The sequence below is a fragment of the Crassostrea angulata genome, chromosome 4 (assembly GCF_025612915.1).
Source record: "Crassostrea angulata isolate pt1a10 chromosome 4, ASM2561291v2, whole genome shotgun sequence".
NCBI lineage: Eukaryota > Metazoa > Mollusca > Bivalvia > Ostreida > Ostreidae > Magallana > Magallana angulata.
Genome location: NC_069114.1, coordinates 34,841,022 through 34,860,990, shown reverse-complemented (window position 1 = coordinate 34,860,990; position 19,969 = coordinate 34,841,022). Strand labels below are relative to the sequence as shown.

The window sequence follows — 19,969 nt, the reverse complement described above, 5'->3', positions numbered from 1 at the left end:
ACAAAGTCCGAGTAAAACATAAGCGCTTTCATTTTCATCTTCAGATGTTTTACAACTAACCAAGGTAACGCCGTTATTGTGACGTCATAATAACGTTAGCAAAGTACTTGGATATTCTACTGACTAAACAGGACGAAGTCATCATGACCGATATATTTTACAAACCGACTGATACACATCAGTATTTACATTTTAACTCGTGTCATCCACGGCATACAAAAAGAGCTATACCTTATAATTTAGCAAGAAAGATATGTACCATAGTCAACAGTGAGACTGTAAAAATACAGAGGTTACATCAACTGAAGCAGTTCCTGATGAAACGAAATTATCCAGAAAAAATTATCGATGACGCCATTGAGAAATGTAAAAAATTAGATAGAAAAGATTTACTTAATCCCATTCAACGGAACAAAACTCAATGCATAATCCCATTAGTAACAACATATAACCCAAGAAATCCAAACGTTACTCGTACAGTCAAACATCTTAACGAAGTCTTGAAGACGGATGAAACCTTTTCTAAAATATTTGAAAAACAGAAGTTTATTAACAGTAAAAGACAACCAAAGAATCTAAGAAGAATTCTCACCAAGTCAAATTTCACAGAAAAAAAAGATTACAAAGTAACCAAATGCCAAGATCCGCGGTGTGGTACCTGCCCATATATCAAAACAGGACAAAAATTTAACTTTAGTGGAAAAGAGTTCACTATCAACAATAACATGTCATGCCAAACCAGAAATTTAATTTATGTTATCACATGTTCTGGTTGTGGAGAACTTTATATTGGTGAAACAGGAAATGCATTACGGGAACGAATCCGGATACACAAACAACATATTAATTCACCGGAATATCGTAAAATAAAACTCAGTGAACATCTGGACGTATGTGGAAAGAAATCTTTTACTGTTTTCCCTTTTTATAAAATGTGCGAGTGTAATACTTCTGAAAGACGAGAAAAAGAAAAACATTTTATAAGAATATATAAACCTAAATTGAACAGTTTATTATAACATCCGTGTACCATTTCAATGTTTGTGTTAAATTACATTGTTTTTATTTCATTGATATGTGTTATGCTTAAAAATACGCCAAAATTGTGACGTCAACACCAGAGACTTTGCTAACGTTATTATGACGTCACAATAACGGCGTTACCTTGGTTAGTTGTAAAACATCTGAAGATGAAAATGAAAGCGCTTATGTTTTACTCGGACTTTGTGTTTTTATTCATTTAAGTTTTCTATATATATATATATATATATATATATATATATATATATATATATATATATATATATATATATATATATATATATATATATATATATATATATATATATATATATATATATATATATATATATATATATATATATATATACACCCGTACTAAACATTCTAACAAATGCTCATGAGCAGCTCATGAGAAGCACATGAGAATCTAGTAAGAAATGTATGCAAATTAGGTAGGAATTCATTTTGCTCATGTGCAGATTGTTAGTCTCTGTTAGGGAGGAAAATACTAACCAAAATGCACATGTGCAAAAATTTGCTCACCTGATTGCTCATGAGCAAAATTCTATTCGAATTGCTCACGTAAGCAACAGGCTATACAGATACATTGACGGTAGATTTTTTATCTAAGTTCAACTTTCTCACGTGAGCAAGAGGTTAGGAAATTGGACTTAGTCAGTATATGCAGTATCAAAGTTAAATCAAAATGAAAAAAAAAAAATTACGTCCTTTTTCCTCACGTAAGTAATTGCAAAATTCTGTTAACAAGTACATTTTGACACCCCCTCCCCCACCCCATTTTTTTCCCGTGAACACCAATTTGTCAAGTTTTTTTTTTGGGGGCAATGTTATATTCATTTTTTCCCCCTAAATTCAATTATCACTCAACTTACTATTTAAATATGAGTATCTGACAAAACCGCTTGATGTGATTTTTCGTAAGCTGTTTGTTTCTACTTTTACTACCAGCTAGTCTGGTTATCGCTCCCGCCCAAAACGAAGAAGTGACGGGGGAACCAGTCTAAGCTACGCGCGCGCTCATTGCTCGATTAAATGCCAGCCGCCAATATTTTCATTATTCAATTCCGCCATGTTGTGTACCATCACAGATGGCGTTGAAATGAATTCAAAAGGGAATTATCTGATTCTGTACGGTACTACCGGTTGATAAGGTTAAAAACTACGTTGTCAATGGGGTATTAGCCAATGGAGTGTTTTAGTGTGAAAAATCCACGGCTGAACAGAGGAAGAATGTGAATGAATGAATCGAGTGTCGACACCCCCTGCATCTTCTGTATGAGCGCACTTCAAGTAAGTTGAGCATTAACTTGTTAAAATATATTCTTTGAATCACTTGAATTGCAGTTAAACGTGTTTGTAATTAGAATGAATATGAAACGAAATACTGTGATCTTAGCATCTACCTTTAAAACGGGGTTTAACAATTTACAACTGACCCCCTGGCAAATACCGGTGTATTGAATGTAAAACACCCGTCATTTATTTTTTTTCTTTGACATTTTACTTGACAATAATTTTTGAACAAATAATTCTAACTACATTTTTTTTAATTATTAACACTTTAACGTTTTTATGACACGAAGAAAAGAGTTCATGTTCTTCTTGTGTAGAATCTGATAATATTCATAGTTGCAGTATTATATAATAACTTGTTTTTCTTAAGAATTGCTTGAAGTATGAAAACTTTTAACAATTTCACTGATATGAAATTTATTTATCTTCCCAATAGGCCTGCCCTGAGTTGCAAAGACCTGAAGAAAACCACGAAAAGCTCGCTGATTTTATGAATGATGCAACAACAAAAGTAAAGACGTAATTTAAGTAATGGAGAAGTATACATGCTGAAGTCTGGTTATGTCAATTTGGATATTATTGTGATGTTCTGGTAGTCAGCTGTTTGTGTGGTTATGTGTGAAATCAGAGAGCATGCGAGACACGAGACTGTCAAAAAAAGGACATTTGGAATGTTGGAGACGAATGCCTTGACCGATTGTAATGCAGCCCGTGCTCGTGCAGCACTTATGAACTAATTTGTATGGTTAAATTGAATTTTGCCTTCTGTGAACTGTGATTTTTTTTTTCCAAGTCCGTCTGTGCACTTTGTGTGATCAAACTGCAATACAAGTTTCAACATGCCAGCATTTATTACTGATAAACTTTCTAAAGATTTATGTAAATGTAATGTTAAACAATGTATGAAATTGTATTTTTAAATTGACAAATGTAAATATATATTGATGATTTTAATTTCAATTTTTGTCCATTGTCTTTGAAGTGAGCAACTGTTGCACATGAGCCTCATGAGTCTCATAAGCCTCATGAGCCTCATGAGCCTCATGTGAGCAAAACTCTTGGTGAGCAGATCTATTCCTCACGTTAGCAAAAAATGCTCGTGTGCAGAATTTTTCTCACGTGAGCATTTTACCTAATTTGCATGTTAAATTGCACATAAGACTCACATGAGCAACTCATGTGAAGAAATCTTGTTAGTCCTCACGTGAGCTGCTCATGAGCAAATTGTGAGAATGTTTTGGTATGGGTATATATATATATTGATTTAATTTGCATTATTCAAGATTCTTCTAAGAATGAAGAGAAATAGATAATTCATTTCTACCTTCACATAAAGGCTTGTTTTGACACTTGATTCCATAAATCACACATGCCAAAAACACAATTCCCACGAGTCCTTCTATTCCTAAAGCTATCCATAATCCCAAAAGTCCATTGCTGTAAAAAATATATGCAAATAAATCAATTCAAACAGACACAAGAGGCCTACAAGCCTTGACTGTCATCCGAGTACCACTGCCCTTAGACTGAGTAGACGGTCTATTTTTGCATTTAAAGCTTCATTTTGCTCATGGGGGGGGGGGAGGGGGGGGGGGGGTCAGAGTCAGAAGAATCTTGGATTATTTATATCCTAGCTCCATGCGCCAAAAATTGTAAACTTTTGATAAAAAGATACCAGCAGGCCTTTAATAGCCTATCTTTTATAACATTCAATTTTGTTTATAATGCACACAACATGCATAAACTGGTGGAGGGCATATTGAGCATCAGATTCATGCATTCATTTTATCTCCCCCATTGTGGTTAGAGAGAAAAAGATATTGTAAGATTTAATACATTTTCACTATATGGTCTTATTAGACACACCTTAGGGCCTGAACCCCTGAAACAAGGGCCATTAATTTCACAATTAAGTTACAAGGCTTCATGAATATCAGAACCATGCATTTATAGTTTATCTCAAATATATTATAGGAAAGAAGATTTTCTAAGATTGAATACATTTTCACTATATGGCCACATTGGCTGCACCTTTGTGCCTAAACCTCTGACCTAGGGACCATGAATTTTACAATTTAGGTACAAGGTTTCATAACCGTGCATAAACATTTTCAATATAGTTCAATAAATAAAGTCCTATCCTAAAAAGGCCTGACTCTCTGACCCTTGGGCCATGAATCTCACAATTAAAGTTGAAGGCTTCATGGACAATTTTTGCTTATTTAGCCCTGCCAATGAGGCCCTAAGGGTGGTATGTTAATTATAAATTTTACAATTTATATTCCTCCACAGGGGCATCGTATCCGCTCTACACTCTATGACATATATATAAAAAATACACAAGGGAAGAATCGAAAGTAGGACACAATTTGTAAACAATGTCAAAAAACAACTTACTTGACAAAAGTTGTGCAAATCCTTCCACACAATGTTGCAAATGTTGTCAAAAAACACGTTCACATTGAAATATTCCTAATAAACTCGGTAAAAAGCGTTTTTATCACATTAAAACCGCAGTCTGCTGCAGAAATTACCCAATCTCTTCGCCCAAGAAAAGATAACTCTGTACTTTCTCTCTCTATATATATGTTCAGTAATGATAAAAATTTCGGCGGTAAACTGGGGAAATTTTTGTCTTTAATAATAAAATATGTAACTACCGTAAGCATAATAACATTCGTTCCGATATATTTGGCATGTACTTTAATTAGCGTAATTTGATATACAATTGTTTAAAAACAAATATATTTCCTATCATTTAATGTAGAAATGTAAATATACTAGTTATTTGATATTGACAATAAAACAATGCTGAAATTCTAGGCGACGACAATTAATTTTGAAGGAATGGGTTGCAAAGACAATATATGAATTATGAGTATTTTAATTGTTGAATAAAAAATTAATTTAAAAGATTATATGTCAACACCAACGTAGTTTTTTATTAACATTTCAGAGAAGAAAAAAATATCTAAAATTAAATACTGTTTCAACACTTTTTCATCATCATTAATTTTCATTCTAAAATTACAAAATAAATTCCTTAATTAAATTTAAACTATATACGAGTTTTTTTCTTCTAAATCAAATGGTCATTCTCTACACAGCTAATTGTGCCACATACGTTTCACATATGTTTGAACTTAACACACGTACAACATACGTTAAACATACGTTACACACATGTGAAGTCAAACCGTATGTTAAACATATGTTGAGAAACGCATGGTTAACATACGTGTGGTAACATACGTTCAACATCACATATGTTTAACATACGTTAAATTTTACACATGTTAAACATATGTGAATCACATGTTTTACATATGTAGATCTCAACCACATGTTACACATATGTTAATAAACACATGGTTAACATGAGTTCTAAAAACCATGTTACACGTGCGTTAATAATACATATGTTTTACATATGTGTGAACTGAAGGCATGCATTTGAATAACTTTACATTAAAATTATCTGCATGCTCGAATCTAATGGGGGGGGGGGGGGGGTCGGAGGGATCCCCCCCCCCCCGGAAAATGAAAGTTAATGAAATCTACACAGTAAAATTATCGCAAATATGCCTCGGACCCCCCCCCCCCCACCACCTCGGGCAAACACAATTATCCTTCGGACCCCCCCCCCCCCCCCCCCCCCCCGAAAAAAAATTTCTGGATCCGCGCATGATCTGCATGTATTATAGCATTGAATCATGATTTTTTGAAGTATACACTCTCATAACTGCCGCGGTGTGTGCATACAAATTGAGTAACGCGCGTTATGAAAATTTGTATGCACACACCGCGGCAGTTATGAGAGTGTATACTTCACAAAATCATGATTTAATGCTTATATTTACATTTTTTAACTTCTTGCCTTGTCTGCAAATATGAATTATACCTTAAAATTCCGATCTTATCCTAAGGGTAAGTTAATATTATTGGAAGAGCCACAGTAACAGCCACAAGCGTGAACTTTGATTTTCGCTTGTGACGTTGCAGTTTACAGCGTTCAACGTTTGTGACGTCATAATAAAACTCGTCAATTTGACCTTTGACTACTTGTTGCATTTAGAGGCATTTGAAGATCACAGAATTTAATGGGAAAACACAGTAGAATGTAAATATATAACGTTACATGTCTGATGTTGCTTTATCACTCATGTCTCTGAAATGAATGCATGTGAACATGTGTGAAGAAAAGCCTTGCTACTGTGCGTGTTTATTGGTTTAAACTATGCATAAATAAAGTTGTTTCATTAACAGAAGCCATGTGTCTTCTTAAAATTAATTCGATAACGAATCCGGAATTATAAAAATAATACGAAATCGGTTTTAGTTTTGTCGATGACAAAATATATGTCACATTTTTACGTCACGGAGGCAGAAGATCGAACTGCAGGATGGATTTAGCAGAGGTAATAATTGTCAAGCATTCGTTTTTATTTACTTGCATTTGAAAATTATATCGTACAATTACCGATGTCAAAAGAGTAAACATGTAGCACGGAGCTGTAACTGTGTTCTCCGGGAAAATTCGGGTTGAATTAATGACGATAAAAATGATGTTTCCCCAGAGAGCTACAACTAAGCAGCTATTTGGTTTAGTTAATATAGAAGAACCAATACTTATTAAAACCCATAAAATATATGTCGATCTTGGATAAGACGCATTTGAAAACTGAAATATTTGAAAGTAGAGAAAACTAGAGCAAAGCCTATGCAAAGTAACGAGTAGGTCTTCCATTGCAACTAAGTGAAATGATTATTGAATTGCCTCTATTAAGTTGTATTCTTATTGCATGGTAATTGAAATTATTTTATAGGCATGCATTGGCTGCTTGACATATCCCTGGAAGAGGACACCAACTAGCTAACACAGTCAATGACAGATGTCTCTTTGAATTGATAAAATCATAATGTAAGTACACATACCATTGCATTTCACAATTTAAACATTTTTTAAGGGTCATCAACACTGCTGGGAAATTTTTTTCCATACAAATCCAACCTAATGAATAACTCAAAGGTATGGATTTCTTTAGTCCAATCCACACTTTGCAAAAGTTGTTCCCCTTTGCGAGGTCAACCCAAAGGTCAAGAGGGGAAAAACAACTTTTCCCTTCTTTATGCAACCAAATATTTGGGCGTCCTGTGAAGAAATCTCTTGGAATTTAATTTAGTCCTTCGATGTGTGGGTTGCCCCAACTTGGGGCAATAAAATTCACAGCGGAAACAGATTTCTAATGTCAAATGACAAAGTTACAACCCTCCAAACTACAAAGGCTACTGTGAGAAATATATGGGTTTTTCCCCAAAGATGACGGCCAAGGGACATAACTTTTGTAAAGTGTGGATTGGTCTATGACATAGTTCATTAAAAGTAGAAGTCACTGGGTGTTCAGGATCATTAATGATAATCTGTTGCATGGCACCTACATGTACATTTGTATTTCTTAGTAAGTGTAAAATTTTGATATATCTAATTATCTAATGCATGTATTATATTTTGTAGCAAATGGATATAATACAGAAGTTTCAAAGATCTGTTTTGATGTAGCCTGAAGATTTTGTAATGAATGATCCAGGATCCAAAAGTTCTTCGCGGAGTTCAAAGACAGTTGCAATGTGGTTGCTAATTTAGTGACAGATTAAGGTAATTCAATTTAGATAAGGATTAATACAGGCATGTATCCAGTTACCCCCTTATTTATTTTTTTTTGTTGCAGCAAAGATTTTTCTTAAATTTTCATAATATGTTTTACGGTGCGACCGTTGGGGCGAGCGCAGCATTTGATCAAATAATGAATTATGAGAAATCAATAAAAATAAAAGTATCAACGTAACGTAAATGAATTTGAATGCAAAATAAAATATAAACATGCCTATTTTTTCTTGTAAATTTTCATAATTTATAAGATTGTTTATTTATTTAAATAGAATTTATCTCAGTTTTTACAATGTTGTTGAATAATAACGATTTTAACATAATGTTTATTGCAGTTTATTTCCTCTTTTCTTGCAGCAGACATTTTTCTTAAACTTACATATAAAAAATTGACTTATCATAGAGCCCCCCCCCCCCCTCGTTTAAAAAAAAAATAATTTACGTATTTAAAAAAATAATTGCTGATCATATAAGAAAATCGGTTTTGGACCCCCCCCCCCCCCACCCGGGAGGATGTAATAAATGTGAAAATAAAGATACCATTGAGCAGTTAAAGAGCTAAATGCATACTACGCACTCACCATTCCTCACCCAGATTAGAATTTCATTTTACTTGTAAATATTTTTTTAATGATGCTGCCGCGCCCCCTTTTAAAAAACGTTCCTGGAAATCAATTACTGTAAATATATAGTGAATAAAATAAATGTGAGCATTCATCCAAATGATAGCAAGTTACAACTGTTTCCTATTAAAAAAAGGGAAAAAAAGATATCCCCATTCTTTAGCTTTGCAAGATTATGAGAAGATTTTGGAATTTATATTCCAGCAGATTTACAATAACTACTTAGAGTAATTTCCCCTTATTGTGACGTCAAAGTTGACGTCGGTCAAGTGTCATCTGTCTCTTTTGAAAAACCCTGGAAAAAAAACTAAGTGAAATATACTGTTTTGTTTACTTAAAAAGCATGATATTCATGAAATTACATAATTTATCTGTTTCTCAAAAGTTTTACTTTGATTATCGCGAGAAGGAATCAAGTCTAGTGAGATCGTCCGACATTGATAAATAGCATTGTGGGTGGAAATTTACTGACTCCGAAAAATTCTGTGGGATCAATGTGCAAGAAATCCATTGTGACGTCACTCGGAGGAACGACAACTCTGTTAGTCTTATGTAATGGAATTATTTTATTTACAATGCATGATGTACATAGTCTTTTATCTTGTTCTCGTGAGACTCTGAGAGTGTGAAATGGGAAACCATATTTACAGGGAATTACTGGGACGATTAAAACAAGGCATTACTGGTCCGATTTACTGACGCCAAAAAAATCCGTTGAATGAATGTGCAACTAGTCCGAATTTTCTATTCACACACGCCTTGCCGGTAGAGCTCGCTTCGCACCGGCGCTGCGCGCCGGCGAGCTGCGCTCGCTATAAAAAGTGAATTATCAAGGAGTTGCCTCCCCCCCAATGCATGCACACACACACTTTTCTGGGGACTATGTGAAACTATGTGTAAGTGTCTTTAGAATATCAGTTCACCCAAATGATTCAAGCTTATTTGCATAAAAAAATATTTACCTGTCTACGTTGTTTTCCGCTTACATGTATAAATTATATTTTTTATCGTGTATTTAAAAACTCTAATGATTGTATGTACTTAAGTTTGTATTAATATTTTAGAAAGAAGTTCAAACAAGCATTGTCATGGGAAAACATGAAAAAGGAAGAAGTTGGAGGTGGACAAAAATCAGGATGAATATACTAGAGGTAAAAATTATTTTGTCAAATTAATACTTGTGATTGACCTTCTATTTTGCCCCCCCCCTCTCTCTCTCTCTCTCTCTCTCTCTCTCTCTCTCTCTCTCTCTCTCTCTGAGAGCTTGCAAATAAAAGAAAAAATTATTAACAATTGTAAACTTTCTTCATGTTGTATTTGCAAAAAAATCTAAATGGATCCTGTTATTCTTTAACAATATTGTTGAATAAAAAAGCAACCGAGGCATATGCAAATTTTACTTTATCATAAAATGAAATTTAATGTAAAATTCTTTGTTTTTTTTCCAGAAACTATTAAAGCACAGAAGAATGACAACAATATAAATCTAAATGTAATCATTCAAGGAATTAAATTCATTTTTAATCTCAAACTGTCTTTTTTCTGTAACTCTAGCTTTAGATTAACAAGAAGCTGGAAATGCAAAATGAATGTTTCCAAAGATCCACTGAAGTAACTGAGTAATCAATTGAAGTGATTCAAGCAGCAAGATGAAGTATATCAAGAATGAACTGAAAAATTAAAAATATTCAAGTAATTCAATTTTAAGCAATTAACATGTGTTACGTATCATAACGTATGTAATTCATGTAAAAAACGTACGTTGGATCCACATACGTAAAACGTATGGAATGTATCACGTATGTATAACACACGTGTAACATACGTTTCACATATGTTCATTAACGTACGTTAAACACACGTGGTACTTAAATCACGTTAAACGTACGTGAGGTCACATACGTATCACACATGTTTAACGTATGTGAAACGTATGTGGCACATTTTGCTGTGTAGTGGTCGGTATAAATTAAGTAATTGCAGTAGCAGGTCGAACAATATTCATTGTTCTCTAATTTCCTATCATTACATGTATCTTTAAGACCACAAATATATACACCATAAATATAAATTGTGACAGCAGATATGCATTATTTACAAAAATATACATACATTTTGACATTTTAAACTGAATTCTACAGTACTTATTTATTTAAAATAAGATTGTCCATCATTCAAAATTCACCCCTACCCGTTCTGCAAGTTCAGATCTGCAGATGTATAAAATTTATTTGTTTTGTTATTGATGTTTCGAGGAATTTTACTATGTATCATTACTGAACATATAGAGAGTCCCGAGAGTTTTCGGATGGCGAAAGTACAGAGTTATCTTTTCTTGGGCGAAGAGGCAGACAGCTGTTTTAATGGGATAAAAACGCTTTTTACCGAGTTTATTAGATATATTTGAGTGTGAACGTGTTTTTTGACAACATTTGCAACATTGTGTGGGAGGATTTGCGTAACTTTTGTCAAGTAAGTTGTTTTTTGACATTGTTTACAAATCGTGTCCTACTTTCGATTCTTCCCTTGTGTATTATATTTATATATATGTCATAGAGTGTAGAGCGAATACGATGCCCCTGTGATTCCTCTTACACTTCGAACAAAAAATGGTAATAATTGGTATGGTAGTTTTCAAGAAGAAGTTAAAAATGTGAAATTGTTAATGTAGGATGGAAGATGGATGACACGACAACTGATGAAGGCCAATAGTCCATTTTCGAGTTTCCGGCAAGATTCTAACATTTAGTTTGTACTCGATGCGGGCATATCAACATCCGGTTTCGCCAGAATGACTTTCGAAAGTTTCAAAGTGCCACAATTAAAGCGTTTTTTACAGAATCGCGGAGTTACATGTCACTTTTACAGAAGAGATCACCTTTTAAGGCTGTGCAAACTTGCTGAGGAATTAAAATTAAAAGTTTTAAACGATGAATTAGGTAATGTATAGGAATTTAAAAAATGCAGTCACTTTGAACATGTTGAAATCGTCACACTAAATACAATACATAAACCTTACGGTTAAACCTTTCAAATGTAAAATGGTTAGGTCTATAATGAACTTCATTACATCATATTTATTGATGAATAAAAGTTCAATATCTAGCCAATTTATGCACGTTACGCACAAGGGCCCATCACAAAGTTTTTCAACCATTTATATCTACCACCTCTATACAATAAAATACAATAATACACACAAGGGCCCATCACAAAGTTTTTCAACCATTTATATCTACCACCTCTATACAATAAAATACAATAATACACACAGGGGCTCGTCACAAAGTTTTTCAACCTTTTATATCTACCACCTCTATACAATAAAATACAATAATACACACAGGGGCTCGTCACAAAGTTTTTCAACCTTTTATAACTACCATCTCTATACAATAAAATACAATATATTTTATTGAATAGAGGTGGTAGATATTAAAGATTGAAAAACTTTGTGACGAGCCCCTGTGCGTTACGTGAATGAAATTTGAATTTGAAACAGTACTAGTATGTTTTTGAATTCAGTGTTTATTTCTTATTTATAAATCCTCTCTTAAGAGCCATAATAAACCTAAGCTATCACAAACATTATCATTAGACAGGATTTTGATTATCTTTAAATTCCTAGATGAGTTGCAAAGTGGAAGTACTGAGAAGGATATTTTGCCAATAGGAGATGTTACAAAGTGGTCAGTAAATTTGGCAACATTACCATCAGTTGAGTCATGTGACGTCATGGTGTATCTCTTGAATGATTGCGGTTGGGAAGCTTCACGATTAACATCCTACAGAAAGGATAATGGTTACAAGTTACACAGAGACAACCACATCAGTGATGTAACTATTGCGGAGGTATCAGATTCTTCACCATACTTTTATGTGAAGGCATGCTGTGTACCAGAAACAAGGCAGACTGAGGCCCCATATGTCACTTGGGTACTCTTGAGAACTAACGGACAGATATTTGGTGGTGGTTGTTCTTGTGTTGTATAAGCAAGTTTTGTTTATCTGTATTTTGTGCATGATATTATGATAATCATGTAAGAGTTATAGATTGTGCATTTATTTTCCTTTCATTAATAGCATTTTCAGACATTTTTTCTCTCATTTTTGTGTTGCAACTGAGAGAAGTACTTAAGAGGCTCTTAATTTAAATGGGTCATTTTTGTACTTTAATCGTTGACTTCACATTCATACATCACCTATCATCTACCCCAGTGCTGGCAACTTGGCGGTAACCATTTTAATACATTTTAATGTAACCAGCCATTCATCTGGTATGAATCTGGTATGGTTTATCATCTTCATTTAGAACATTTAAAAATGATTTACACATCAGATGTTGTACTAGAAATAGAAAAGATTACTAGAGGTCAGTCCGACAACACTGCCTGGTTCGAACATAGATATGGCAGGATTACAGCATCACTTTTTCCTTCTGTCATGCATTTTAAATTTACCGACAATCCTGAAAATTATATCTTGAAGAAAATACTTAGCTCTTCTGTAGATAGTTCTCATTCTCTTGTACCTTCCCTTGCATTTGGTAAAAAGTATGAACCTGTAGCCAGACAACAGTACTTTGAAAAACACAAAAAACACACAAGAATTTAAAAGTAGATCAATGTGGTTTGTTTGTTAGCGAACAATATCCTTTTATGGGAGCTTCACCAGATGGAAGAGTTTCTTGCAAATGTTGTGGAGTGGGGCTCCTTGAGGTTAAATGTAGTTTTACATATCAAAATGTCGAACCCTTAGAGGCCTGTAAAGATGATCATTACCATCTTTACATTGATGAAAACAATGATGTTTGGTTAAAGCATACTTCACCATGGTATGTTCAAATTCAGGGGCAAATGGGAATTTGCAAATCTTTATGGTGTGATTTTGTTTTCTTTACAAGAAGAGGAATTATTATTGACAGAATAAATTTTGATGGTGATTTGTTTTTTGACATTGTTCAGAAATGCAACAAATTTTTTGATAAATACGTTGTAAACTCACTGTTGCATTAAATGTAACTTCCTGATTGTAGTCAATCATTTGATCAACTCTCATAAAGTTCAATTCATAATGTTTTATGTACCAATTTGCATAAAAACACTAAAGTCATGTTTATTGCAAATATGTTATATTTATTGTTATTTTAAGCAAATTTTTATGGTGTTTGGCTGTTTGCATTTGTCTATACAATCAATTTCTGGCCAATGAGATTTCGTTAGAAAAAATAAAAACAATGTGTAACATTCTGTAACATGAGTAAATTTTCATTTAAGATGCATACAACTTGCACTCATCAGGTATACAATGAGCTATCGGTATCTTGTTACATGTTATGTCACTAAAAGTTCCTGATAATTGCTTTAAAAATCACACATTGAGCAATAGTTTCAACTGATACAATCATTTTCTCACTTTTCATTTCACTAAAGGTTCCTGACAGTTGCTTAAAAAGGCACACACTTTTACAATTTGGTTAAACAGAGGTTTTATTTTCAGTGGAATAGTGTGAGATAAAATTTTGTAGTTCTTTAATCTACCTATTGCTCGTTCCACATGGATACGAAGCTTTGCAATTTTTTTTGTTTTCAAAACATCATGTGCAGTGAGATGTTTACCTTTCCCCCATGAACACTTTTTGGTAAATGGTGGTATATTCAATGTAGCCCTTCTTTCTAACAGTAAATCTCTTATCAAAAAGCCCCTATCTGCCATCACTTCATCACCAGGTTTTACAATATCTAAAAATCCACAGTGTTCAGTTATGTACCTGTCTGATACATTTCCACCCCAAAGATTTGAAATGAACATGAAAGCTCCCGAAGAAGTAACAGCAACTAAAGCTTTAAAGGTATTTTTCTGCTTATAAGAACTGTATGTTCTAGACTGTGCTGTTGGGGTGGAAGGCCGTTCAATAAAAAATTCTGTACAATCAATTATGCAAGTTGTTTTGGGAAAAACTGATTTAAACATTTTGGCGAAAACTTTTTCATACATTTAGCAGATGGTCTTTTCAAAAGAGGTGAAAACACAACATTCATATAATTAATCCAGGTAACAAAAATTTGTGACACTCTAGTGCATGAAATCCCAAAAATATCTGCTATGACAAAAGTTGGTAAAGCTAATCTAAGTCTTAACAGTGTTATAAGGAATTCTTGAAAACGTGTCAGCTTCGTGTTTGGTCCAGTCTTCTTGGAAGAATTCTCTGGTGTTGCATTGTATACTCCTGACCCACCTTTCCAGTATGCCAGCGTTGGTGTAAGATTGTCAAGGATGGCTGCAAAAGTAATAAAAAACTAAGTTAAAAATATTAATCATACTTAAGCCTGTAGCACCAATTTGTCAATAAAATATTGTTATTATAATTTGAGGCACTATTTCTCATACACATCATTATTGGTTTGTAAATATTGATATAGTCAAAATTTTATTTTATTACATGTACTTATATTGTGTATTTAGCATTATTCATACCAAAGATTCCAAATAGAGTAACGACCGATGGCAATCCGAAGTAACTCTTGACAGAACCATCACTGTCTGTCATCTTATCCACAAGCAAGTATCGCTTCAGATCATCCTTGTCCCTAAAGGTCTCCCTCAGTTGCAGCAGTTCAGCTTCAGACTTTTCCATGTCCTGTAGTGTCAAGTTCGTCTTGCATTCTGCATTACAAGTCTGGGGATGGGCCTTTTCACTCCCATATGAACAATAATCATGATCACTGGGAGCTAAAATTTGAAAAGAAAATATATACAATATGTAATTATTATTTACTAGCATTATTTTTGCATTATTACTATTTTTTAATATGATTAAGTTGTTGGGTTTTTTTTGGCATTACATGCATTAGTTTAGTATTTGGGGTTATATATATGGACCGTGGATATCGCCCTGGGTAGCTCAGTGGTAGAGCTCCTGATTGGAGTTGCAGGGGTCCCTGGTTTGATTCCCGGTCCATTGTATTTGTATACTCATTCCTCTTTTCCTTCAATACGTTTGGTTCACATTTATTAAAACAAATCAACATACTTGCTGTTGGTTCTACTGCTGGTATGGATTGCACAGTGATTTCCTTATTGACAGGGAATGGAAAGAGCTGTTCTCTATATGCATCATCTTCATCCTACAAATACATAATTATAGTGCGACGTACATTCTTTTTTGTATGCCCTATATACAAATTTAGAATGAAAACGTATGGATTTGTTTGTCATTTATTTAGAATCAATTATAAATCATTGTTCAAAAAGAAGATATACTGTGATTCGAATAGAGTACATACCACTAAAAGAATATCCGTTGCAGTAGCCTGAGTAGGTCGATGCTCATTCTCCTGATCAGACGTAACTTTGTTGTTATTATTTGCGGCTTGTTGAAGGGACCTCTTTTCAATGGAAGATGTACCTCGATTTCCCAACGAGCACTTAAAGTTATTGTAGCGGAAAAGCTCGGGGTATGGGTGGTCCTGTGTTGGTTGACCGTCAACAAAGTGCATGGAGCATATCCTGTCATGTCAAGAAGGCTCGAAGTCACGGCGTCTTAGCAACTCCAGCCACTTCCTGCGTACTTTGGGATGCTTTGACGAGGGAAAAAGGAAGAATTCTACGTCTGCCATAAACCCATACCTCCCCTTTTTCCTTGAATCGGAAGAACAGCCTTCGGCGACACAGAAATACCGCGGCATGTCGTAGCAGACGATGTCGTTTCTAATGTAAACAATTTTACCGGAAGTGATGTGCCCCGCATTTTAATAAAAATCACGTGACTTTTGTGCGAACTAAATGTTAGAATCTTGCCGGAAGACGGTAACTCGATAATGAACTAATGCAATAGATCACCTGGGTGACTCAGGTGACCTAAAAATTGACAAAAGGATTATGTGCTTAGCTTTTAAATTTTCATTCTATTTATTTACAACATAAAATATGATTGTTCAAATCAAGCAAACATTTATCTAATATTCAACCTATACTGTAAACCAACTTTTATTCACAAGATATTTTCATGAGGTTCACCATGCCTAATATTGTTGTGAATATTTCTCGCAGCAAACCAGTCAATGTTTTCTGCCATATTGGCTAAAATACCAGCACAGGTGTAGTAAAAAGGCTTGCTCGCAAAAATTAGCTGGTGTGAACCAGTTTAACTCCAGTAAATCGTGAAATCAAGTCATATGAGGTGAATAAAAGTTGGTGAACAGTATGTTATTAGTAGATCATTATATTTATTAATTTTTTCTATTATGCTTATATAGTACAAAAAGTATTGATTTTATCAAATTTTCCAAAAAAGTGTTGATGTTCCTGTGCTAAATTTTTTCCTAAAGTTGTTGCATACCAAATAAAAAAATTATAGTGACATAATTTAATATAAATCTTTTACACATGCAATATTATACATTATGCAATGTGGAATAAAATCTGGCAACCCCATTCCAACTTTTATAAGATCATGAAATGAATTTTAAAATGGTAACACAGAGAAATGGGCAAATTTCATGCTTTTTTATAAATGGAATCCTCCTTGTAATTAAAAATCGACTCCTTAAAACAAAATTAATTTGAAGTAAACATTAAGAGTCAGAAATTTCTTTGAAAACTGCCATTTCCCATTTTTGTTTCAAAGAAGCATATTTATAAATTTTTTGGAAAAAACATGATTACCTTTGAAATTTCAGAACAGTGTTTTAAATTTCCTTACTTCTAATCATATCTAGTTTAGTCAAGTTGCACAGGTTGGCCCAATACTGACCATGGCTGACCTTTTCGATCAGGTACGAATCTTGGAATGATTGGTATTTTTTTACATAAATTTGACTTCTCTATTGCTTTAAAAGGTTATACCAGTATATCATTAATGAACCACTTGTCAATTTTTCAAAGTTCAAGAGGCAGATCTCTGTCATAAATCATCAAACCAGAACCAAATTCAATCTTAACCTGTATATTTATAAGACACATCCATTTATCAAATTTGATAATTTGAATGTCTGCAACGGTTGTTGAAATAATGATTGGAAAGTTTCAATGATGATGGAATGACTAAACAGGATAATTAACACTTTGGTGGGGGCATAAAAATAATGTCAAATCGTTTGTAAAATACGATACATGGAATTTAATTAAGGCACAGCCAAAAGTGTCATTATTAATGGGGTCATTAATACCTGTTTTTGTCTGAATTGTTGTCAATCAGAATTTCTCTGGAATCGCCATTTGTTCCATTAAAGCAGCATTGCACTGAAAGAGAATATCAAAATTTGGTAAACAAAAGTGGAAAACACTTGACCCAACTACAAATTTACCTCGACTAAGATCAGTAACACTTGTTCTTCAAACCAGAGACACATACTACCTTAACCTTAACCATGATTGAAAGTTTGGACCAAGTATAGACAGGAGGACACTAGAATGTGGGTGTGTTCGAGCACTTACAAACTCATGGCATGCACTTTCATCAGTCACATACATGTACATGAATTGTTGAACTGATTAGATTTGAAAATAGAGATCTAGCATGGATGATTATCTGTTCAAAACAGTACTGTATGGTCTGCTGTATAAAATTTAGAATTTTTAAAAATTACTCCACATATAAACCAACTCAAACTCTATTACCGATAGATGAGTGTTGTTTTATATATATTTTAACCTAGCTGTGCTGAAGAAAAAATTCATCGTAAATTTATTTAGTGGGATTTGAGATTTGAAACCCTTATATAATCAAATATTTTGAGTCATTTTATTTAACCATTTAAAAACCCTAATTCTTAACATATTTACAGGTACTGAGGAAAGGTAAAGCGAGCAAGCTAACATACCCTGTGCTCCCTCATAACTTGACCATGCTACACATAATGAATGGACACTATATAAGACTAAAAATTTCAACTTTTCTAGCCTAATGGATTTAGGGAGAAAGATTTCAATGATTTCATTTTGATTTTATTTTGGTTTATTTCTATGTAAAAAAATTAACCCACACTGTGGCCCCACCTTTACCTTTGGGATCAATAACTCCCCCCCCCCCCCCCCCAACACACACACCCATCCTCCATGTGGCCCAATCCTACACCTGGTCAATATTTTGATACCGTGAAATATTGAACCCGAGTTCAAATAAAATGTGATATTCTGAACTTCAGTTCAATATTTTCCTGCAAAATGTTGGACCCCCTATAAAATATTGAACACAGGGTTCAAAATATTATTGCTGCAAAATATTGAACTATGTACCTTCTGATTTGTTATTTCTAATAAAAAGGGGGTTCAAAATATCATGGCTGCAAATTTTGAACCCCCTCTGACTTTACATACCCAATGGAAAGGGGATCATATCATATGGCTGTGAAAGTACAATGAAAATATTATCACAATGTGGTCATATTGGCCTTACACAGGGGCATGAAACCTTGAACCAGGGGTCATGAATTTCACAATTTAGGTAGAGGACTTCATGGACATTATTACCATGCATTTAGTTTTTCTCATTTACATATGACTCTCAAGTCCATGGGACAGAGGAAAAACTTCGATGGATAAGGATCAGAATTTTCCGAGTTGCCCGAGAGGTTTTAAAATTAGTCTTACCAGAAGCTATGAATAAGCCATTTATTTTGGTCCTAAATTTACACATGTGCTTTAACAACATTTTTTTCTTCGGTTGAATGTACAGATCTGGATGTTTTAAAAACAAAATAGAAACAATAATGAACTAGACAACATTGAGATGGTAACCATCTCAAAGGGCCCAGCTTAATTTTCCATCTGACATAAAACTTTTCATTCCATCTTATTACCCATTACAAACAAGCATTTTGGTTCAACCTGAGCATTAAGCAATTGGGAAACAATCTATTGTCTAATACTGATTATAAAGAGATCTGCTATGACCTTCACATTGACTTGGTTCAAATTAAAAAGTCACTTCAAACCATCAACCCAAAAGCTCTGTTAATGTGAAGTAGGCACCAAAAAGGGCCAAGGAGAGAGTATATATACATATGCTCTAAAAATGAGAATATTGCATGATCCAATATGACCTTAACACTTGACCTACAAATATCACTCAAGGTCACTGCACACCTTTGATCATATACACTCTGTGAGTGACGTATGAGCCAGATTGGAACAAAGAGAGAAAAGATATGCTACAGACAAGGATTTTTTTTATATAGTTCTGCTTTGACCTTCACATTTGAAACTTGGTTCAAAGTCACTGCACACACTTTACTCAAAAGCTCTGTTTAAGTGAAGTATGAACAAAATAGGGCGATGTGGAGAGTATATATACTCTGGAAAAAAAGAAATTTTGCAAAATCCAATATGACCTTGACCC

At 33.9% G+C, this 19,969-nt stretch overlaps 1 protein-coding gene and 1 long non-coding RNA gene across 3 annotated transcripts in view; one reads left to right on the top strand and one right to left on the bottom strand.

Annotated features, from left to right (window-relative positions):
• The window catches only part of LOC128180414 (uncharacterized), a 68,953-nt gene that overhangs the window by 36,612 nt on the left and 12,372 nt on the right, over positions 1 to 19,969 (bottom strand). For both annotated transcript variants that reach the window (XM_052848522.1, XM_052848523.1), the window contains exons 4-5: positions 17,799 to 17,871; positions 3,662 to 3,774 (exon numbers count right to left, since the gene is read on the bottom strand). In XM_052848522.1, the coding sequence (XP_052704482.1) occupies positions 3,662 to 3,774; positions 17,799 to 17,871 (186 nt within the window). The remainder of the gene's footprint in view (positions 1 to 3,661; positions 3,775 to 17,798; positions 17,872 to 19,969) is intronic.
• Positions 6,663 to 10,178, top strand: LOC128180419 (uncharacterized). Its single transcript, XR_008243219.1, has 5 exons — positions 6,663 to 6,755; positions 7,164 to 7,258; positions 7,853 to 7,993; positions 9,693 to 9,779; positions 10,077 to 10,178. It is a non-coding gene; the product is annotated as an uncharacterized LOC128180419 (long non-coding RNA).